This window comes from Cupressus sempervirens, chromosome 10, assembly GCF_028749045.1.
Source record: "Cupressus sempervirens isolate cs-2001-9-10 chromosome 10, ASM2874904v1, whole genome shotgun sequence".
NCBI lineage: Eukaryota > Viridiplantae > Streptophyta > Pinopsida > Cupressales > Cupressaceae > Cupressus > Cupressus sempervirens.
Window position 1 is genome coordinate 375,659,156 of NC_143127.1, and position 24,790 is coordinate 375,683,945.

At 37.1% G+C, this 24,790-nt stretch overlaps 1 protein-coding gene across 2 annotated transcripts in view; it reads left to right on the forward strand.

Moving 5' to 3' along the window:
- The first annotated feature begins 9,732 nt into the window (after positions 1 to 9,732).
- Positions 9,733 to 24,790, forward strand: part of LOC149534245 (Cytochrome c oxidase, subunit Vib family protein) — an 88,864-nt gene continuing 73,806 nt past the window's right edge. Inside the window, exons 1-2 of one of the 2 annotated variants that reach the window (XM_089804857.1) lie at positions 9,733 to 10,079; positions 10,260 to 10,397. In XM_089804857.1, coding sequence (XP_089660983.1) covers positions 9,969 to 10,079; positions 10,260 to 10,397 — 249 coding nt within the window. In that variant the 5' untranslated portion in view covers positions 9,733 to 9,968. The remainder of the gene's footprint in view (positions 10,080 to 10,259; positions 10,398 to 24,790) is intronic. The other variant, XM_089804856.1, reaches the window with a different exon arrangement.

Sequence of the window (24,790 nt, forward strand, 5' to 3'; positions counted from 1 at the left end):
AAGTGATAAGGCCCATGTTTGATCCAAATGGGTATGTTAGAGATGTGCTTCAAATTGGAAGTGTCATCAAACATGTAACTACTATAGAAGATTACTGGGCTAATTGAAAGATGAGCTAGGGAGCCGAGACCGTGCCTTTGATAGACTCACAATAGAAAAAATAAAGACATATGACATTAACTTAGAGGTGGAAGGCCTATAAGATGACGGGCAAAATATGTATAGTAATACATACTTGACCAAATTGAGAAATACTCCAATCAGTTCTGAGCCATATGTTGATGTGGAGGAAGACCTTGATGTTGTGATGGCTCAGATTATCAAAAGAACTAGGAAATGGGTCGAGTGGATAGCAAAAAAGGGTCAAAGTAGGAGCAAGACTACTCAAGCTTCACCAACCGCTACTACTCCCACTTCTTCTCAAAGTGCCACGCCTAGTGCTACAACTTCAACTGCTCCAACACTTGCTCAATCTGCAGGAGGAGGTGATCAACCCTCGGAGAAGAATATTCTGATAGCTCCAACTTTCCAAGGAGGTTCCCTACCAGTGATTGGAGCCCAAGTTGGTACTGAAGAAAAAGGGACAGAAGAGCCGAAGGATGGAACAACCATTCCAGCTTCGCCTCCTCATGTGGCTATTCTAGCTTTGCCTCCTCATGTGGTTGCTCCAGCTTCACCTCCTCATGTGGCTGCTACTCCATCTCCTCATCATAGCCTTGCTCCATCTGCAAGCGCTCCCCTTTTGAAGCCAACTAGTTCCTCCATTTTGATAGTAGAGATCAGGGATGAACAGAGCAGTAGCAGCGAATCCACTGAATCTAATGAAGCTGCAAGGAAAACTCAAGAGCAAGAGAAAGTCCCGAGTTCTTCTATGCTTCTATTTCAGGATCCTAAGAATCCATTTTTTGCTACTTCAACGCCAGTGACTTCGGTGAGGAAGAAGATGTTTAGCATAGAATCACTTGGGGTTGCTTCTAAAGTAATTAGCACAGAATCCTAGCTAGAAGATACTCTAGAAAGGAAAAGAAAGAGGAAAGAGGAGAGTATCCCTACAAATGATACTATGTCTCAAGCAGTTCACCCTAGATCTACAGTAGCAAAAGCTAAGAAGCAGAAGACTTTATCAATACTTGGGCAAGATCCAGAAACAAGACACTTGACAATGGAGGTAGCAAAGCCAAATAAAGCAGGGAGAATTGAGGACATGACACCTTAAGATTTCACTCTACATTCGATTGATCTCGGAGAAGCCAGGCACGATACAAAGGTGGGCCTATGGAGATCAAGTAACGAGGTGATAGAAGAACAATTGGAGAACCTCAAATTGTCAAAAATCAGAATGAAAGCTGAGATTGAAGAACTGAAAAGATTTATCAGGCAACTAGTTGTTCCATTGGCAACCATTACTGGTGTGCCTGCTACTGAGAACCCTACTGCAAAAGAAGTGCAAGCCTTCATCTCACAGCTTCAAAAGGATAGGCATTTTGGCCAAATTGAAAAAGAATGGATTGAGAAACTCAATGCAGATGGAGCTGTTCTGATTGATCAAATTGGGAATGTTATCCTTTGGTTAGAAATTGAGAAGGATAATATTACTTCTAATCACAACACTTTGGCCACAGAAAAGGAAAGGTGTGACGAATGTATTTCTCTCCTAAATATGGTCATCCAAATGAAGGCAAAAGAGGTAGTTGAAGCGAATATTCTGAAGAAGGGTACTGAGCCTCTATTCGAATGGCTTCAAAACATGCAATTCAAGCAGGAGATGATTCAAGAGGCTGAAGAAGGACTCATAGAAACAAAGGAAAAGGTGAAGAAGATCCAAGACAGAACATTTGAAATCATGCAAGGATTACACACTAACCCACAAAAAAATGGGCAAGGAAAAGCTCTCATTGGGATAAAAGTAATGAAAAATAACTTCTCCACATACTTGAGTAATGTATCTGGAATGACTTCAAGCGGTCAAAACAGAGTGGTAGAGTTGCAGACGCTGGGTGGATACGTACATGTGGTAGATGGAGAATTGACAAGTCATTTAAATGCAGTAAAGGAGTTGGCTCGGGAACATTCAAAGTGGCTCTTAAGATTCACTAATGTACATGTGCCTAGTCACGAAGAAATGATCCCAATTATAGTGGTTGCCAAAACATATAGGGCAAAAACTGAAAAGGGAAAGAAGTCTAAGTAATTCATTTGACACTCCCTTTTCGTTCTCTGATGTAAATTTTGCAAATTTTGTAAATTTTGTAAAACGACAAACTGGCATCTTGCCATTTGTCATCCTTAGAAGATGAATCGATTAAAATTCCTATTGTAACGGTCATCTCTCAACTCTATATGTATGAAGTTGAATGATTAATGAAAGGTTGACAAATTTTGGTGTGAAGTACTATTTGTTGCAAAGACGATTGAATGGTATTTTGTTTCAATCATTTTTCCATTCCAGTGGATATTGTTATTAGTTAGTATTTCCTTTCTGTATTACAGAGAACTAAGGAAGAATAGAGTTTCATTTCCCTTGTTTTGCAAAATACAAATGAATGTAATAAGTATTGTTATAATTCATTTGACGAAAGGATTTTGTTAGTTTTTCCCAATTTATCAGTCATAGTTTAGATTTGAATTTCAACTCATTCTAGTTTTATGCGAATAGATTTATGGATTCATATGAGGTGTGGATAAGTGAATTTGTTTCAGTATTTAGAAGTATTTTCTTGCCTAAATTAAGTTCTAGTTAGGCTTAATTTGGTTTGCCTCTTTTGCTCTTGGGTTAAGAGCATACCCCACATTAGTTTTAGGAATAAAACACAAATTCCTTAAACATCATTCACACAGGGAGCTGTACCTACCAATTCAGAGAGAAGCTAGTAATCAGAGAATGGCTTTTCAACTATTGTAAATAGATATTGTTCATCATTCAAGCGTTAAGAGTCATATCTTCACAAGAAACAAGAGAGGACAAATCTGTTTACCAACACTTCCACAACATCACTAATATGCTCAATTGCCCTAAAATCTAATCTTCTTGGAGGCATCTTCCAAAATTTTCGTAAACCCTCAGCAATAGATCCATAAATCTAGAAGATCAATTGACTCCACAAGATCAACCTTCTCCAACGCAAGATCCTAATGCCAACTACCTCAGCTTTGGTGATTTTTCAACACACACAAGAACCAACCTTCACTTTGATACCACTCGACACAGTGCAAGGAAGGAGAATTCCCAAAGGAGATGTCCAAACTCTCAACAAATAACTACACAACGGAAACACAACAACAAGACAATATCTGATACCAAATCACAACTCTTTATTCATAAATAATTGATTGCATACAATATGCCCAATTGTAAGGCTTTCTGGGTTAGGGCCAAATACCAACAACAATTACAATACAGTTCTGCAAGATCCCACTATTAGAGTAAATAATTAATTAATTATTAATTATTTATTCTATTACTTAAGCTTACTTAGGTTAATGCATTTATTTAATATTTAGTAGTTAATAGTTGTAGTGATGAGTTGTTGACAACATGGGAGTTTGTTCCCTTCTAGCATGTTCCACCCTTTTGTGGATGCTTAGTTGTGAACCTTATCTTCTACCACTTTCTAGCTTGTTCTACAAGCTTCCTTGAGGCCTTTATATTCAGTCTCTCTCATTGTAAAATCATCCATGCACATAGCAATTTCATTTTCCTATTGTGAAATATTTTCTCTTGCATTGTTTGCTTCAAGCTCTTGCTCTTTTGGTTTCTCTTCAGCAAGCTATTTGCATGCAGGTGATCTTGGTGAGCTGTGGAGTTGGATTTTATCAACTCTTACATGGTATCAGAGCCTCCCTGCTACTTCTTGTTCGAAGGATTTTTTTAAGCCGCGATTTGGAGACACAAATCCTAGTTTGTTTGTGATTTTTTCTTCAATTGGGAGGAAGACCATTTTTTCAGTATTTGGAGAAAAAGGAGAAAGAGGGTTTGACATAACAGATCTGATATTTTTTGGGCTTTTTTGTTTATTTTTTAGAGGTGCGACGACGATGATTCAGAAAAAATAATTGTAGAGGTGATTTTCAAACAACGATATCTCCCTCATATAGACTCGTTTGTTTGAGCAATTTTTGTTTTGTTTTGGGGTAGGATTTCGTGATCTACACATTGGTGCAGATGATTTGAGATCATTGTTCTTGAATTTTTTTGGAACTCACAATTCCCAATTTTTGCCACTTCAAATGTTTAGTACAGGCTCATCTGGACACATAATCAGGTTATATTTTTTTTGAAAGTGTATATTTTTTTGTCTACTTTCCAGATCTATAGTTAGATTATAGGTTTTGTAGATAGAAATACTACTTTCAGAAATAGGCCCTAAATTGGCTATTGTAATCGCACTAAGTAAAGAGTGCCCAATTTATACATTGTGGGGGGGAGCATTTTCTTTTCTATAATTTACTTCAGAATAAGACCCTTCTACTTTTGTCTTCTTCTCTCTCAATGGCGGATCCATTAGTGACCTGTCTCACACCACACAACTATCACACCTGGAAGGCACAAATGACTAGACTTCTCATGTCAAGGGGCTTGTGGTCATGTTTGGATGAGAATCAACCTATTCTTACACACCCTTTTGAGGTTGTTTAGCACAGGAATAAAATGGATGAGGCCATGGGATTGATTGCACTGAATATTTCAGACAGTATACTATTTCACTTGGATGCTTTGACCACTCCACGGGCTTATTGGCTCAAATTTCAGACTTTGTTTGACATAGTGAATGAGTTCTGGGCACTTTAGCTTGATGCAGAGTTGACTTCTTTGACACCTGACAACTTTCCCACCATTGAGGACTTCTTGATGAAATTCAAATCTTTGCATACACTTTTGTAGGGATGTGGGAAAACCAAGACAGATGATGAGTATATCTTTTTGATACTCTCAAAGTTGAGGGGACAGTATCAGATCTTCTCTTCTACTTTCTACTCCACTATGGATGCCTTGGGTGATAGACACAAGATGACTTCATTTGAGATATTTTATGATCAGTTAACTCATGAATAGTCCAAGATCACTCAGATGGATTCACTTTTAGGTTCATAGTCACAGGCATTGCTTGCCAAGGATACATAGGAGCAGAAGCCAAAGTCGATATCAGATTCCTCTTCTACTGGTTCATCATCTTCTTCTAAGAAGAAGGAGAAAAAGAAGACTGAGACTCCTACCTGTTCCTATTATCAGAAAGGATCTCATGATGAGGCACATAATTTTCAGAAGATATTTGATGGCTATGAGAAACAAATTGCAGATTTGCAAGCTCTTCTTCAGAAGAACACTATTTCTTCTCCATCCTCTTCTACCTCACAAGGTTCTACCTTTCAGTCTTCTTCCACATCTTCGCCATCTACATTAGATCTTGGAAAGGGTCATGCATAGTAGGCTTCCATTACATCTCCTTCACAGGTTCCTTGGATACTGGATTCAGGTGCTTCTCACCATATGACATCTTCTCACGGTGTCTTCTCTACTCTTGAGGCTTCTCCCATTCCTCATATTTGCATGGGGAATAACACTGCCCTACCAGTTTGTGGGAAAGGTTCAGTTAGCATTTAGGATGGCACCTTCAACGATGTATTGTGTGTTCCATCTCTATCTGCCAACCTTCTCTCAATTTCTCATATTACACGCAGTGGATTAGGGAATATAGTTGAGTTCACAACAAATTCAGTCTTCATTCAGGATTGTGCAATAGGAGGTCTTATTGCTACAAGGGCAGTTGATCCTTCCACCCGTCTCTACACCTTCTCACACTTTGGTCCACCATCTCCATTGTTGGAGCACACTACTTCTTTTTTACAGGAGCATCATGTGGTGCAGTCAGGATACTTGAACCTTTGTATTGTTCCTGAGATCCCTGTTTTGATTGCCACACCATAACCAATTGAGGGCTTTTCTCCTCTGCAAGATTCTTCTTTCACTCTACTTGATCCTCCAGCTTCATTGATTGAGACTATAGGTGCACTTGTTGTGGATACTACAGTGGACATTCATGATAGTGTCATCACACCTGCCTGAGGGATTTCATTTCCAGATCCTCATGCTTGTTCCTTTGGGCATCAACTAGGCCTTCTAGTTTTCCCTCTCATTCAGGGGTTCCCTTGTTTTTTCCCTTGTTTACCCCATATTGGAGTTTCATTAGTTTCAATAATTTCTACAGGAGCTCCATCATTCTGGGGGGCTTTGATGTCTATTATCATGGGGGGGTTGGTTGTACTTATGGTTTTGAGAGAGTCTCTTAAAACATTTCTAGTGGAAGTTGTCCTTGGGGGGTCTTATTGAGGTCTTCCTTCCTTCTTTCCTTCATTTTTTCAGCATGTTTGTACTTACCTCTTTTTGGGGGAGGATTTTTCCCATGAGGTTTTCCCTCTTGCCTAGTTTTCAGAGGTTGCATCTCTTTGCATTGTACATGGGTACCTAACATGGCCTCGTTGCTGGGACCCATTCTGCATTTCATCTTAGTTTTGTGAGCTTAAGGCATTCCCCTAAGTTGCACTTAAGGGGGGGGGGGGGGGAGGTGTTAGAGTAAATAATTAATTATTTATTCTATTACTTAAGCTTACTTAGGTTAATGCATTTACTTAATATTTAGTAGTTAATAGTTGTAGTGACGAGTTGTTGACAACATGAGAGTTTGTTCCCTTCTAGCATGTTCCAACCATTTGCGGATGCTTAGTTGTCAACCTTATCTTCTACCACTTTCCAGCTTGTTCTACAAGCTTCCTTGAGGCCTTTATATTCAGTCTCTCTCTCTCTCTCTCATTGTAAAATCATCCATTCACATAGCAATTTCATTTTCCTATTGTGAAATATTTTCTCTTGCATTATTTGCTTCAAGCTCTTGCTCCTTCGGTTTCTCTTTAGCAAGCTATTTGCATGCAGGTGATCTTGGCGAGCTGTGGAGTTGGATTTCATCAACTCCTACACCCACAAGAACTAATTACCACACACCAATTCCAACTAGTCTAGATCCACAACTGGATAAGAACACAAAGAACACACTTGTACCCTCAAGTTCATCAAGCAATCCTCTGGTTCCTAAGTTGCAACCCTAGCTCCTCAAAATTTGCATCTACACTTCATCCCCTTCTTTGAGTTGGAATGAATCATCGTACCAAAAGACTCTACAAGACCCCTTCTTATACCCAACAAAGCCACAAGTCGACCGAACTCAATATAAACTAAATTAAATCCCTTACATTAAATATAAGTTGAGCCACAAGTCAGCTACAACATTAAATTAAATACCCATACATATATTAAATGCCAAAAGTCAGCTCACAGACAACTCGACATCAATCGAAACAAAGACCAAGCCGACTGTCAACAAAACCAAGTCGAACACCAGTAAATTCCCAAGCATTGCTAAGCTCCAGAGACCATGCCAAGTTTCAAAGACCATGCCGAGTTCCACAGACCATGCTGAGTTCCAAAGACAATGTTGAGTTCCAGAGACCATATCAAGTTCTAGAGATCATGCCGAGCAACACAGTGTATGCCCAGCTCCCAAAGTATGTCAAGCTCCTAGGCATAAACTATGCCCAATAGTGACCGAGTCCACAACCACAAACCATAATTTCTCCAACATGAAGGATTGCAAGAAATCCTAGGATGCTCCTGTATTAGATAACCAAGGCTAGGAGTGAGATGCATAATAATCTCAAGACTTTGTACAACACTTTTAGCTTTACCCTTCCCTTTTATTTGGGAGTTTGGAGGTTGGGGGGTGATAACTTACACATATTCTCTATATTATAAACAAGTGTAGAAGTGGAAGAAACCATACTTTTCCTCTTATCTTTCCCTTTAGTAGCAAGGCCTTTAGCAACCTTCTTGAGTATAACCCCCCCTTAGGTTTCTTGGAGGGGGAAAACTCTTCCATCTTAGTATTAATGCACTCTTTCCCTTCTGACTCACCACTAGTTTACCCACACTAGTATCCCCCCCCTCCTTGAAATATGAATAAAATTTGAAGGAGAAATGAGAGCCTTGAAATGGTCATCGATTAAACAAGAAAACCCTCATGTAAAATAGGGCACTTTCTCGAGTTCTCCCTATGATTTTTGATACTTGCAGTAAGAGAAGTTGATAGATAGTAGGGGAGAGGAACCTTAGTATAATGCCTAAAATAATTCAAAAACACAAAGTGGTGACTAAAGGCCTTAATGAAATGACCATCAAAGGTTAGATATTCCACTAAGCACTTGCCTCCAAATGCTCCAACTCTCTATTTTGTGCTCAAACATCTCTCACTCTTTCATTGTTCTAGGAAATTTTTGCAACACGAGATTAGAGTACTAATGGTTCTTGTAAAACTTCATGCCTTCTAAGGATAGTCCCATCACCTCCTCAATTAGCTTCTCATCAACCATAACCTTCCTCCCATGCAAGGTGATGCAACCATCCTTCCAGTGCTCAACAAAATACTTTGTTACTCTCTTATTTGAGCCACAAAACCTTTGATTATATGGGTCAAGCCCACCCCTCTTCACAATACACCAAATGGTGGGCTTCTTTTTCCATTTATTGTAGTCCAAGGGTTCCACTTTGCATCTATCACCACCCATTTTCAAATCTTTCACACTATAGAGATTAGAAATAATAGAGGAAATAAAGAAACAAATAAGAAGAAAAATCTAGTCATGTATCCAAAATGCCCACAAGGCTTGTGAGTGATAATGAACATGACATACTTCTAAAGGGGAAATGCACTACACATCCTTATTGTGGATAATATCACCATTACTTAGTAATGTCACTTCAATCTCCCCCATGGGTTATGTCATAACAAAGGAGGGTTGTGATGTCAACCTCCAACTTGTCCCCAATCTTCCACTTAAGACTCCCATTATTGATGACCCCCTAATTGGGATAATAATCAGTAACCATATTCCCCTCCCTATAACCACAAGAGAGAATATATTTATCAAATGATGTATCTTCTTAGACAAATTAATCCATTTTTCTATGGTCCATTGATGATTACCCTCAAGTCATTAAGTTATGTTCTCAGAGTCCCCTTCCAACCATACAAACTTGAACTTGTGTTGTTGGGCCAAATCAAGACCCTGGAAAACACCTATGGCTTCAACCATGTAGTTTGGTTGACTACCCAAGGGGACTGGCATGATCAAAATTAAAACAAATTTGATCTTGCTAGTAATAAAATTGTTAAGGTGATTTGATAAAGTAAAAGTCTTAATTTCTGATATTGCTCTCAGGATTCAACTATGTAGTTCTTGAGTAAAACTCATTGGCTTAGATGTAATGAGTGCTGAGTGTTCCATTCATTCTTATGAGAGATGAGTTATTGTAAACCACTCTACTCATGAAACACGGGTCAGTGACAATTTGACTTATTGTGGAAAATATCTCGTACTTATCAAGAGTCATAGCTTTTTATCCTAGTAATAATATATATAAACATGACTCATTGACTATTAGAAAAATTAGAGGTAATGAAGATTCTAGAATCAAACTAGATATTTTTATCAAGAATATATATATTTTCATGCCTCGTGCACTATTTGATCATTGAATTGTCACTATGCTCATAGAATTTTAGACAGAAATTTCTGACATATTATGTAATCTCCTAAACTAATTTTAAAAACGTGTAAATTTGAAATAATTTGTCAATGGAAGTCTTTATTTCCTTGACGAATATAAATAATAAAAATCCCATGTTCCTATGACATGCTCCGTATTTGAGCTTCCCCGCTCTAGTGTAAGGTAACAAGCCAGATCGAGGAAGACTATTTGATGTGGTCATAGAGCATACAGAAAGGATTTCCAGACCAACAAATTCGGGCTCTGGTGTTCAAAAGTAAAACCAAGCGACTGGCAGTTTAATGCACGATGAAATTTGCTGGAGTACACTGAGAAAATCTTAAAAACTGAAGGCAAATAGAAAAGGACAACGATGGTTTGGGGATGGACGAAAAAGGAGAGTGCAGAGCAATCACAATCGCCTGAAAGTGATGATCAAATTCATAAGGATGTGCTTTTAGCTGGACGAGATGCTTGTTATAAGGTTACACCCACTATTTCCATGCATCTTATATAATTTCTATTTCCATGCATTTTATATAATTTCTAAATTATGCCACTACTGAATATCGTTTATTAAACAATGAATGAATAAATAAATATATGTTTCTTTCATGATGGATTGGGTTTTTGGTCTGCATTTGTTTGATTGTGCTTGGTTCAGGCTCGTGACATGTTCTACGCTTGTGTGGAGAAGAATGTGAAGAGTAAACCCACAGAAATTGCATCAGTGGGTCTCCTTTATCCCGCGGAATGCAAGCGTGCCAGAATCGAGTTTGAAAAACAATGCCGACCCACATGGGTAAGTTCTAAACCTACAGCTTAATTAGAAACAAGAAAGGAAGTGGCGGGTCCGAAATTAATTTGGGTATAGCTAGAATTTCAAATGAGTGCAGACAAATTTCAACTTGGAATAACCTCACGAACCCGCACGATTCAAACTTTAGAATATTTGGTAAGGAAAAATGGTTGGGAAACAGATTTTGACAATTCCGAGCCTGTATTTATTAGGGATTACATGAAAAATGTCTGAAACTCTTTGTAATGGTATTGGAATAAGTATTTATCAGGAAGCCGAGTATAATGGGAAATTTCTACAATCTTTTAGAGATAGCTCAGCATTTTTGGCAAACGGAGATTTTTTCTGGTAGCCTTGGTATGGAACATGTTTTGGAAATCCAGAAAGTATTTCTGTGATCTAGATTATTTTGATAAAAAGTAAATTCAAAAGTCAATCTAATTCAGTGTCTTTCGTGTTCATGTGGAGCCTTGTTAAACTTGTTGGCAGTGGGCCAGTGTCTCTTGTGGGGTTCGCAACATATCTTATCAGTCTCATGTGGCTCTATATGACTATTGGTTGTATTGGGCATTGATAAGTTGATCTTTTGGTGCAACAACCTTGACCATTCTAACAAGTGGTATCAGAATTTAGTTGCAAGTTCGAATCCACGCAGACTGCGACAAGTGACGCTGAGAGGGGGATTGTTGGCAGTGGGTCAGCATCTCTCACAGGGTTTGGGACATGGCTTAACGGCCTCTTGTGGTTCTATAAGACTATTGGTTGTATTAGGCATTGATAGGTCAATTTTTTAGTGCAATGATAACCCTGACCATTCTAACAAAACTGGTAAGAACAAAAAATAACATATAATTACTGAGCACCTTTTTCTTTTTTGAATGGTAAGAGGTCGAAGCCAAGGTTAATCATTATTATTTAAGCTTGAGTAGATTCAAACCCAAGACCTCCCAGATAAGAGGCTCACAATTTACTGTTGTGTTGTAGGCTCTTGCCTTAAGAACCGAGCACTTTATGCTCTATTAAACACTAATTTTTTTTCTCGCATGTTGTAAAGGTTGCTTGATCAGCTGTTATGTAATGACAATTTGATCTAATGGTCATCCAAAACTGGACCATACTTCATTCTAACATAGTTTTCTAGAGCTCTGAAATAATATATTAAAAGCTTATATTGATTAATCAGTCTGATCAAAGCAGATTGATATTTTTTTTTTGTGTCACTCTCCTTATCTCTGATATCGAAACTGTAAGTTCCCATTCTTTAACATCAAATGTCTCAATATCATTAGATTGTGGAAGATCACAGACGGCATGAAAGGTGAATGTGTATGTGAAACCTTTCTTATTATCTGAAGAAGATGCATGGTACAATAACCTATTGCATACTTTAGCTCTTGAAAAAAACTGTAAGAACCCTGTTGGTTCTACCTCTGTTCAACTGGCTCTGCTAGAAGGCGTTTTTGCAAATTTGTATTGTTTTTTGGTATTTTTGAGTTTTACTTGCAATTAAAAACCTGGAAGGAAATCACAGCTTTGAATTTTTACTCCAATTTGATGGCAGCTTGCAATGATGGAAAGATTTCCCTAGGTGGCTGAACTGTGATCAAATTTATGTTCTCAAATCTCACACGTGCCTTCTTGAACATTAGATGTCACCTTCTAAACTCATGTTGCCTCTCTAATAGGGTGCAGCTGCCTCAAGAATGCCAAACGCTGAATTCCATAGTCTGCAATTCGGTAATTAGCTGTTCCTTCAACCTCTGCATACAATCTGAAATAAAATTATGATAGCGATTCCCAAATTCATCACTTTCTAAACATTCATGACCTTTGTATGAAGGCATACCTCAATTGCTCAGTATCATTGGGTCTTTCACCAATTCAAAGTGCTCAAAGACCAGAAGAATTCACAGTTCTCTGGGAAAATGCAGAAACCCTTGGATAGAATGCTCAATTCCCACTTCTTGGTAACTCATGCCAAAGTCAAGACAAATAACAAATGCATAATAATTCGACTTTGCATTTTTGTCCTTTAATATCCTCTCACACCAAATACTTGCCTTTGATTTTAATTCATTAAATGCATTTCCATTTTTCCCTATGGTCATGTTGACTTGGGAAAACATTTAAATAATTGATCTCCTTTAATAAATGTTATTAAAAAGGCTAAAAGCATATAACTCAAGTCATTTTGGCCCTTCCATTAGAAATGACTTTATAAATTGTTGGATATTTGCCCAGAAAATAAATAAACAGCAATAAGGAACAACCAAAAATAGATACAAGAAACACACAAAATTACCTTGGAAAAACCCTTGCAAAATTGAAGAGAAAAACCTAGCCACACAATAAAATTCACTTTATTGATCATGAAATGTTCAAGTGTACAATGCCTTTCGCTAGATGTGATATATATAACACATAGAGAGAGTCTTTACATTACAACCAAATGTCTTTTGAATTTTTCAAAACACGACTGTTCATATTTCAAATACACAACTCTTTGAATTTCCATGCCTCAGCGCATGTCATATGACACATGCCTTTATATTTAATATTACAATTATTATCATAAATGTCCTCTTTAGCTGAAGGTGACCATAATGATAATAACGTCCATATTTCTAGAGATAAAGATCTCTAACACAGCTACAATCTCCAACACTCCCTCTTAGCGGGAGAGAGATCTTTAGCTAAACAATCACACAAGGCTGCACCAAAAAATGTCAGTAATAAATTTTGATCACATAGATCCAAAACATAATTCATGGAATCACTCAACATGAAAAACCTGCAAGAATCATAATCAGCTTTCATCACAGATTCGCTCAATGTGATGTTGTCATGGAATCTCTCAACATGACAAACCTGCAAGAATTATAATCAACTTTCCTCATAGACTCACTCAATGTGATGTTGTTATGAAATCTTCCAACATGACAAATCTACAAGAATCATAATCAACTTTTATCACATACTCGTTCAATGTGATGTTGTCATGAAATCTCTCAACATGACAAACCTGTAAGGTTTACAACAAGCATTTTATCTCAGATTTTCTCAACGTGATAAAATCATGGACTCTCTCAACATGGCTTCCAACTCCCATCGTAGAATCTCTCGACTTGATGGCATCGTGGACTCTCTCTACATAATGCTCACTATGAATTTCTCATAAGAGAAAGATTTATCAGGTTGTCTTACACATTAATAAGAACTCATAATCGACAAGAAATCACAACTGAGACTTGTTTCCAACAAGAGTCTCAAAACTCTACAATATCATTATCTTATCATAGAGAAGAAAACTCATTAGCAACATGTATAAAAATTATTGAGATACTTTCTCAACAACATAGATAAGAAAAGACGGGGATCTCATAAAGACTCCCTCTCAACAGAAATAATTTTGACAGCAGATGAACCCTCCCTCTGAAGCTGAGACATCTCCCTCTGTCACGTAATATACTTATCTGAATTTTTTGTGTCATCAATTCAGTTCCATGACTGTAAGAAATTTTTCCTTGCCTTCGCACGTACTCTCTTATCATCCCATTGCTTCTCGATTCATTTTGAAAGCAAAAAATAGTTCACAAAATCAAAATATTCATGAAGAGATCAGTGCAAGAGGTATATACTATTCTCAGAATAGATTAATATCAATATTCAGGATAAAATACTTATCCCTTGCACAAGCTGGGCTGAACAAATTCAGAAACTTTGATGGAAAACACTCCCCCTCTAAAGTCATGACCAACTAGAATCATCATAGAAATCTGCCAGAGGCCTCACATACAAAAAACTCGCAATTTTATTTGAATCTGCAGAATCTATTCCAGAACCAGTAAGATCAGCAACCCGTGTCTTCTAATGTGGCCGTGGTTTTGTACCAAGCATCATGGTAATCTTCAGAAATTTTCAACTGCGAATATGTAGAATGATAACTAACTATTGTTACAGCCATACTAGAAATGTCATCAGCCCCAAACTAACTCTATCGTTTTCTCCCATGGTAAGGCAAATTAAAGTGGAGACCTCCAAGTCCGAGGCACTGCCCACTTGTGAACAGATTGAGAGACGGAGGCGTGGAGTTCAATGGACAAGACAAAAAGCAGTCTCCCAAGGAGGAGAATGCTACCATTACATTTCGTTCCTTCAAAAGGTTGAAAAACTTCTAAATGTTGTTACAGAGGAAGTCGACAGAAGAATTTTTTAGACTTTTCAAGGAGGAACAATTCAGAGACCTGTGCAATTATTTGCTAGATTCCTCACACGATCCAAGCAAAGGGGCACAATATCCTTTCTCACAGTATAATGACCATGAACAAAATTGTTGGCAACTTCTTCCATCCATGGTTCAGTTGCTCAGGATAATACGGTTGCTCATAGCCCCATTGTTTGATCCTCATCAATAATTGGTCCCAGATTCACACACACAATCCGGGGTATATGCTTCCTTTTAATCCGTCCGCTAATAGTTTTCATTCCTCGGGATCACAAAAAAATCTTTTCGCCACAATATAAAAGTCTTTGATCAAGTATTTCTTCCACTTGATCCTTGAAAATATATCTAACACACAGAAATGCCAAGAGATGGGGAACCTAAAATCATAATGAATTTTAATCACTGTCAGCAGTTATTGCAAATTGACGTTAAAAATTGAATATGACAAATATTTCCTTAAATTGCAGCAGAAGATCCCAAAATCTTTAGTGAATCTTGAGTCACTGACGTGTTGATCTCCTTCTCCTCTTGAAAGAAAGGCTACGATTACTTGTACAAAGAGCAAGTAATAAACAGACGAACTTTCAAAATATGAATCGTAGAGCCCAAAACTGAAACTGACAAGAAGCAAGATGACACCAAGTTAGCGAACACAAGAAGACGAAAGGAAGAGCAATGCATCTAATTCCCAGAAAATCGAGGATGACAACTTCATTGCTAGCTTCAATTCAACATGCTTTTTTGAAGCCCTAGACGCCCATTGAACGCTACTTCTGTAACTCGGTCGACATACCTCACCTCAAAATGCTGTGTGTAAGAGTAGCCTGGAATGTCTTCGTGCATAAATGTTTTCAATGTACCATCAATCAACAGGGCACGTACTGGTGAATTACCGAGGGCTTACGATTCAAGCAACTAAGGAAGCTAGATAAAGAGAAGGGAGTCGAGCTCTGCCATTCTATTAGAGAATTGGCCAAAGAAAAGAAATAAAAAAACCATATGCGATTCACTTGGAACTCCCAAAAAATTTCACTCCTCAAACTCCCTTATATGGTGTTATATAACCTTGCTTTGATACCATGTTGGATATTTGCCCAAAAAATAAACAAACAACAATAATGAACAACAATCTCCAACATAAATAACCTTTATAATTGCTCTTGTTGTCAACCATTAGTTATAACGTGATAAAGGTGTAACATTTAATAATATATAATGACCCACACTTAAAAGTCACTTTATAAAGTAAAATAATAACTTTATAATATAACCATCAATCATCAATAGTATTAATTCCATTATAAACTTTAATATCTCCTTAATAGCTCATCGTCTCTTCATCATCTCTGAACTTGGGGATCAACTGTAATTCCCACCACACATCCAACTAAATTACTAAAAATAGGAAGGGTCTCTCTCAAAAAGAACTAACTTAATATAAATAGTAGTTACCTCAAAATAATGCTAGAAACCTCTGAATAACCTAGCCTCAAAACATAAGAAAGATTTGGGGATGTAATGGCTGACAATTGCCACTTGAAAAGCTTTGTAATGCCCAATCTTGACCCTCTAAACAACTCCATTAGCCTATGAGGGTCAGGAAATAGATCAATCATTTGAAAGTTGATGTTGACAAAAATGGGGACAAAACAATCCGCCCTTCTTCAAATTGCTTGTCTTCAAGCAATCTCAAAAACAAAGAAAACACCAATTGATAAGTAGGAGTTATTTTCCACAACAAGTCAAATTGTGATATTGCTATCAGGATTTAACTGTGTAGTTTTTGAGTCAAACTCATTGACCCATATATCATGAATAGTAATTCAGACATGAATCCATATCTCATGAGAATAAATGGAACAACACTTATTCCATTTATTCTCATGAGTAGTGTTCCATTTATTCTCACGAGAGATGGATTCATGTCTGAATCACTACTCATGATATATGGGTCAATGAGTTTGACTAAAAAACTATACAGTTAAATCCTAATAGCAATATCACAATTTGACTTGCTACGGAAAATACTTCCTACTTATCAATTGATGAGCTTAAGGTGCTTTCTAACGATTGGTTCATAAGGCACAACACTTGGTGAAGGTTTTGCAAATGGGGTTGCAAGCAGAGTGAGTTTAACCATGGAGGGAACTTCGTGTTAAGCGCACTTGGGCTGGAGTAGTACTGGGACGGTTGACCTCCCAGGAAGTCCTGGTGCTTCACCTCTGTGAGCATCACCTAGATCCAGTGAGTGCTATGTGTTCCATTTATTCTCATGAGAGATGGATTCATGTTTGAATCACTACTCATGATATATGGGTCAATGAGTTTGACTCAAAAACTACACAGTCAAATCTTGATAGCAATATCACAAACGAAACAACAATCTACCCAGATTCCAAGGGTAGAATTGTGTAATGCCCTTGTGATTATCAACTAGCTCTTGTAGTATCATCACCAATACAAGTGATATGACCTACCAAACTAAATATAAGAGTGAATATCTCATGGGGAAGCAACTCGGAAGGCTGACATAGCTTGCTTCCAAAAGTGCACAAATTGAGATGTCATACGCAGTCTATAACATGCATAACCAAACTATGCAACTGGAAGGGTTCATGCATAGGATGATCAAAAGGAAAAACTGTAGGCACTCCTCACTGTGTAAACTCTTGAAAACTCCTCAGTGAGCTCTGTTTGAAATTTTGATATAGTGGAAGGATCCTAAACCTAGAATAGAAGTTGGCCAAGAAGAGCATCCTCAAACTTTTGATACTCAATTTTGAATTCAACTTCATCGTGCTCAACGTGGTGAAGCGAATCAATGAGACTCGCATGAACTGTTGTGATAACCCTATCAACACTCAGGTCCCAAAGTAAACTAAACTCACATCCATTTGCTATGTGGAGATACGAATCACGCGAAGTGTTTAAGTGACAATTCGATCTATATAAATCATTTCTTATGATATAATAATTATGCATGTTAATCTCATATAAATAGAACAAGTGTCAAACACTTAGAGCTTTGACTTGTAAGAAGTATCCAATCTTATTCTCTATCTATGTATAGATTCCTCTTTTATAATTGCACAGATCTTTCATACATCTATTCAGTTTCTTCTTTACAATTGTATCTTTATGTGATTATTATTGAAATGCTCTTTCTAACCATTATACAATCACGCTACCTTTTATGTCATTATTGATAGTCACCTATCTTATATAAGAAATATTCACGGTATTGAATATGATCTCACTATTTGTCCATACACTTTTATCTCAACTTTAATTATCATCAGGTATTTGTGTTTGGGTAGTCAAAAGTAGTGATCCATATAGTAGTATTCAAGTCGTTAATGATTGTTACTTACTACTTTTGATGGTAAGCAACTGGTTAAAGAATTCATACCACCATTATTTACCTAGGTAGTATGAGTCGGTTCACTAATAATGAAATCAAGTAGTAACAATTGTCTTCCCACTAATCAGTGTGTAATGAAGGACATATTCATGTAATATTAAAGTTGACTTATGAGAACATAATGTAACTTAATTAAAAGGGGTTAGTTTAATACTATAAAATGGGCAAAAGTGACAAAAGGAGGAATAAAATGAAAAGACAAGAGAAGGCAGCTAAAGAGTCACTATTTTGAGTGTTAAAGAAGGAAAGTCCCTTTCATTTCAGAATGCTTGGATATTGATTTATTTGAGGTTTCTCTTGGAGAAATTAAGGAAGCTTCAGCTTCTTTTTAGGATCTGAGGACCCAGACCCTCAGGTTCTTCTTGGGTCGATTGCACATAGCCTCGATTCATCTTCTGTGGTGAATTCACCTTGGAGTTCATAATTGCATTTCAGGTTCTTTTCTGATTATCCAATTTCACTGCTAACCCTGTTTTTACGATTGGATTGTTATTGTATTACTGTTTTATAATGCAATAACAAAATCTGGAGTATTTGCTGGTTATTTACTGGTTAATGTTGCTGGTTATTATTGCACAAATTCTCTGTTTATGTTTCTGAAATTTATTTGAGAAAAAATGGAAAAAAATATCCGAGGAGGACATTACGGCGGTATCAGAGCATTGACCTTGCCATCCTGTTGGGTACAATCTGAGGTTTCATAGAAACATATTTACAAAAGGGTTTCGCAGAAATTAAGGCTTTTATTAGATGATTTTAATGGTTAGATTTTGAGCACAACTCTATCGAAAGTGTTATTCTCAATTCTGGAATGAAAAAAAGTGCTCTTTGGTTGAATATATTAAACCGAACTTTGGGGGATAAAAAATTCTTAGTATTGGTGGCTTCTGGTTTATAGTTTTGGGAAATAATGGAACCTGGCTGTGAGTTTCCGCTCTCTAAAGACTGAAATATTCCATTATTTAAGCCATAATCTAAGATTGGGTACAAATATTATTGTGGGGCTCCATATTAGTTCTGGAAAGGACTTATAAGGGAGGCACGACTGCAATAATTTATAAAGATTTAATAATTTGAGTGTATGTTTGCGCAAGTCTTTGTGGGTCCTGTTTCAATATTGGCATATTAATATATAGTTCGACTAAATATTGGTGTGTAGTATTATAGCCATTTCTGAAGTTGCATGGAGAAATATAAATTCATTTATGGGACGTCATATAAAGTTGGAGATGAGCATTTTAATGGAGGATCCTAAGATGTGGCTTCCAGACATTTAAATATGACTGCCGGGACTATAGTTGGGAACTATGGAAGATATTACATGAAATAAAATGATATAGCTTAAGCGCAATGTTATTTGCCATTGAAGTTCGAGATTATGAGATAGAATAAACATTTGGTGGTCGAAGATACAATTCTTTCTCATCTTTAGACATATTTTATGGTGTGTTGAATCCACTATTGGGGAAAATTTACTTGCTGAAGAGCATTTGTGCATACAATATTGTTTTGTGAGAACCTATGAATATTAGTGTATTTCCTTTGCCACAATCATTTCTATTTTTGTTATCCATGTATAAAACTTGTTATAGGAACCCACTATTAGGGAAATGCAAGGAGAAAGACAGGGGTTGTGAGCGGCATCCATAGCACAAGAAGGCTGAAGATAGTAAATGTATTGTGTGGGTCACTTGTAGTCTGTAAACTTCTGATATATGCTTAGTGTGAGATCTTTAGGATGCTATTCTTAGTAGCTTCCAGAATTCTGAATTCTGGGCATTGTATGGCTAGCTTCTCACGCAGGTTGTAAGCATTTGATAGAGAGACTTTCATATTCTATAACGACAATAGCAAGCAATGCAATCCAGAGTATTCTTTGAGATTTGTGGTGAGCTAATTCGGAGAGGGAATATATTTTAAATATTTACTGGACTGTCGAAGGATTTAGAAATTCTAATTGCATTATTTCCTTGTGTGGGGCTGCAGACGAATATTAAAGTTTGGCGATTAATATATAAATTTTTGGGCGGGACACATTTTTCCTAACAAAAAAAGTAGATGTGGAGTGTTATTTTGCCATGAATTTCTAATGAATGAAGGGAATAATAGTATATAGTTTGGAGCCAAATATTAAAATAACCACGGGAAGACAACTATTATAGGGCTTGCTAAATTATTCCGAATAATATTAAAGAGGATCGAACCATTGGCCCATGTATCAAGGTTGAAGTTGAGTCGTCCTTGAGCCAGGTAGAGCAAGCGATTTACACCGCCACGACTCTTCCAAATTGGATGTTACAGTGTACACTGATTGTGATCAGCAACAGGTGCAAAGGAAGTCTGCTATTGACCTGGAGATGCGACTGAGTGACAGTTCTTATCTGTTATTTGTTTGAGAAGACAGTGTTGTTTTCGGGAGATTGGGTAATGTTTGTGGCAGTTCCAAGTAACATAGCAGGGGAGCTTATTATAGGTGCAGACTGACCCATGTGAAGAATATAAGACCGGGAATTACAATTTCTGAAGCAGTTCTGCAGCCTCTCCAATTCCTTAAAAAATCACAGTGAAACCAATTGTTCTTTTTTGTGTTATGAAACTGACAGATTCCTGGTTTTTGGTGCAAAGTGGACCTCTTATGACTGGTGCACAATATTTCCTGAGAATATATATGTATTGAAACATATTGTCAGTGAAAAACTTCTGGAGTACAAACATGAACTGTCATAGAAGAATGTAGATAGGTGAACTATGTTGGGTGGTTGAAGGTTACAGTGCACGTGCAGGAGTTATGTTGCAGCATCTAAAATATAACCGGTCCAAGGTATAGAATTGTTGACTTCTTCCAGAAGCTTTGCAGAAGCTGCTTTGAGGTCAAATTGGATAATACTCTGATTAAGAGGTGATTTGAAATTGTTGCACTAATACTGAAAACAATTTCCTAGTCGAATGAAACATTGCAGTTATAATTTGGCACTATTGAATTACAGAGGCAGGAGTAACGTGATTGAAAATAGTTCAAGCCAGCCCTTATATGCACCAGAGCAACATTGAGCAGTTATCTGTCATGCTCTTGAGTTCTTGGAGTCGTTAGAAGACATAGATATACCTTCTTGTCAAGCTTGGATTCAAGTAGTTGGTGGAGGGAATATTTCTTTTTCCCTCTGAAGCAAATGGGTCCTAGTCATCTGTAATCTGAGAGTTTTGCGTGAGATTGCCTTGGGTGTTCGGTTTTCTTATCTCGACTCTACATTTTCCAATGACAGGAAATTGAAACTAAATATTTTGAAGATTAGTGGGCACTGAACTACATTTAAAGGGGAACCTTCGAAAAACAAACTTCTATCATTCTAAAAGAAATATACTAGCAGACAAACATCTTGCATGAATAGCTCCCAACGATGATAAATGGGAACCAAAAAGGTTGTTCTTTGCAAAGAAGATAGAAGAATATTAAATACTTTTGTTATTTTCTGAAGAGTGAAAATTAAGTATAAAATATTACTAACTGAAGTCATTCTTCACTTCTCAAGTTCTTTGGAGAGAACTCTTTCTGTGTAGAATGTTTGAACATAATAATACCATTCTTTGTGCACTTTCGGTCCTAGACATGCAGCCAAAAAACTACGGCAGTGAGGACAAACTTGGGCATTATTTCTAGACATTCAAGGGTCTTTGGAAGACATGTCTTGCTGTTTCAGTATGACTGATAATCTCTTGCATCACAGATTTATTTTCTAGACCATTCCTTAAAAGGAGTACGTAACAGGGGAAACTTAGTTGACGAATTGAAGCAGCTCTTGGTAATTGATAAAATCAAATAATAATGTGCAGATTTCAGTAGTGGCTCAAGCTGAGTTGATTGTGGCTAATTCAGGTTACTTGGGGGTGTTGCTGATTGAAGGGACTTCTTTAATAGAGGCCTGCCAACTGTTTGCCAGAACTCTCTAATTGAAATTGTGGTGTAAATCCTTGCAGTTGGTGGAGATTTAGTTTGGAATGATTTGGTAGAAACATGTAGAGGCAGATACCAAAATTTATTGCCAAGGACAAGGAACAAATCAAAGCTTAGATTACTTTGTGAATTGGATCACGTGAAAAATGTTTACCTATGATAGAACAACTAAGTTCTAAGAGTAAACAAGTGAACATCCTATTGGGCGGATATTTTGCAACCGACAGATTTGGGTAAAATCCAGTCGCAAAATAGGATGACCAGCTATAGTGTGTGAGACAGAGTCTCTCCTACCTTAAAGGGAAGGCTTCCCCTTCTCACCGTTCCTTGAATCAACTCAAGTTAAGCAAGAAGTTGAGAGATTTTGTAAGGGGTGTTACCAATATTTTTTCCTCTTAGCTTCCAGGAAAGAATCCACTTACCCGCAGAGCGAGTAATGGGCAAGATTAAATCTCTTAACTACACTTCTATCTATTAGCTGGAAACGGTGATATCAATAAACTAACATTAACTCAAAAGCTAGCTAAAACTGTACCGAGTTGGCTCTAAGTCCGGTCGTAATCTATTCTATAAGAATAAGCTTTACTATTGGGGCACAAAGACTTCTAGAAGTAAAGGATTCTAACTATTTTGTGAATCAAGACAGAGATATAAGCTAAGTCAAAGCTTCTAGTCTATATATCTTTATAACCGCTCCCAGTTAAAGCTTTGGTGCCAATTGCTTCCTAATTCTTTTTATACTCAATTATCAAATATGCAAAACAACACTTGAATCAAAGATAACAAATGCAAATCATAGTGAAAGCTTCCAATTTGCACAAGCAACAATTGCACTCAATCAAAGTTCAGCTTTAGTTGGATCTTTGTATTCACTTTTCTTTCAAAATGGCGCTACACAATCAAAGTTATGCTTGCACAATTTCTCCAGAGCTCTCTTGTATACAATAAAAGATAGATTTTACAATAAGAGAACACTCCTTTATATAGGCAAAGTAGTTGAGAAAAAGATGGAGGAAAAAGTGGGAGCAACTAAACCAACTTTGATCTAGTTTAACTGAAAGAGAAATTATTGGATTACATGTCACTACACATGCAAATCGTATTACATGTAATTACAAAATTTCATGCAATACATCCTCTTCGATCTACAAACATAAAAACAAAATAACAATCTTAAAGATTGTTCTATAGTGCCTTGAATTTGATGATGACATCACACATTGTAGGAAGATCAGAAATATCCATTGTCTTTGATATGGCTTCTATTGTTATTGCATCGGCATATGCTGATTTCACAATCTTGGAATTTGCCGATAGAGAATGTCGTAAGTGCTTTGCTAAAGATTTGTACAAAGCAAACCTATTCATTGTATGAGAACCAAAATCTTCAGAATCTAAATCAGCATTGATCCTGACTGTATATTTTGAAGTCATCCCTTCAATTGCAACCAAGTTACCATGTTCATCAAGAATTTGGCATCTCATTTGTTCCAAGTCATACGCGATTCTAGAATGTCGTAAGTGCTTTGCTAAAGATTTGTACAAAGCAAACCTATTCATTGTATGAGAACCAAAATCTTCAAAATCTAAATCAGCATTGATCCTGACTGTATATTTTGAAGTTATCCCTTCAATTGCAACCAAGTTACTACGTTCATCAAGAATTTGGCATCTCATTTGTTCCAAGTCATACGCAATTCTAGTTTCTATTGCTTGGCAATCTTCTAAGTTGGCTTGCAACTTTTCAATGAGCTTTCTTAGTGTCTCTTCTTTGTAACCCATGAGTCCATGGCATCTGTAGAACATTTCACAAGATGGAAGAATGTCACATGTGACCATGGCATCTAGATTAGATTTGGTGATCTCATCCCAATCATTCATAATTTCTTTCAAAGTATTAGCCTCCTAAGCCAAAGATGCAATCAAATCATGTACCATTTCTTCAACACTTTTGATACGTCCAAGAACTTTGGTCGAATCTGCAATGCCTTGTACTCCTTCAGAAATGACTTCTCCCATCCAAGACTTTGCAGCTTCTACAATCCCCCTCTTTTTAGGTGTCTGAGATACAACAACTGCATGTTGTGAGGATTGTTGTCGAATAACCTCATTCAAGCGAGCAACCTCCTACTTGAGCTGATTTTTCTTTTCCCATAATTCATGATTGTTCTTTGACACATTAGCAAGTGCGTCTTGAGCATCTTGTAACCAACCTAGTCATGACTGCTTTCCAATTTCCACTTTAGTGAACTTATAATCAGAATGAGTAAGTTCTTCAACTGGCTTGTCCACCAATTACTCAGCAATCTTTACAAACTTAGTCTTTTTAGAATCAACTAAGATCCTTGAAACAATCTTATCTTTCAAAGATTTGGACTAAGTTTTCTTAATAGGAAGGTCATTTGGGGGTACGACAACCTTTCTTCTCTTCAATGTAATCTTGCTCAACCATGCAAGCAAATTGAAATTTTCATCTGCGGAAACAGTTTCAGTGGAGACCATTGGCATTGATCTTGATTGTATCTCTGTTGTGACCGAGCATGATTCAGTTTGTACAGCTGAATTCATAGGTGCATGATAGGAGGATTCTATTATGAACAACTCAAAACCAGTTAGGGATGTATCAAGTTGAGAAACTTAACCTTCTATGAGGGTTGGAAAATCGTTGAACATATTCCCTAAGTGTTCGCATTGTTCAACTGTTAAAAGTGGAGGAGTTGCTAAAGATATAGGAAGAGCCGATGTATTTACTTCTGAGGTCGGGATGGAAGGTGTGAAAACAGTGGAGAGTGAATCCA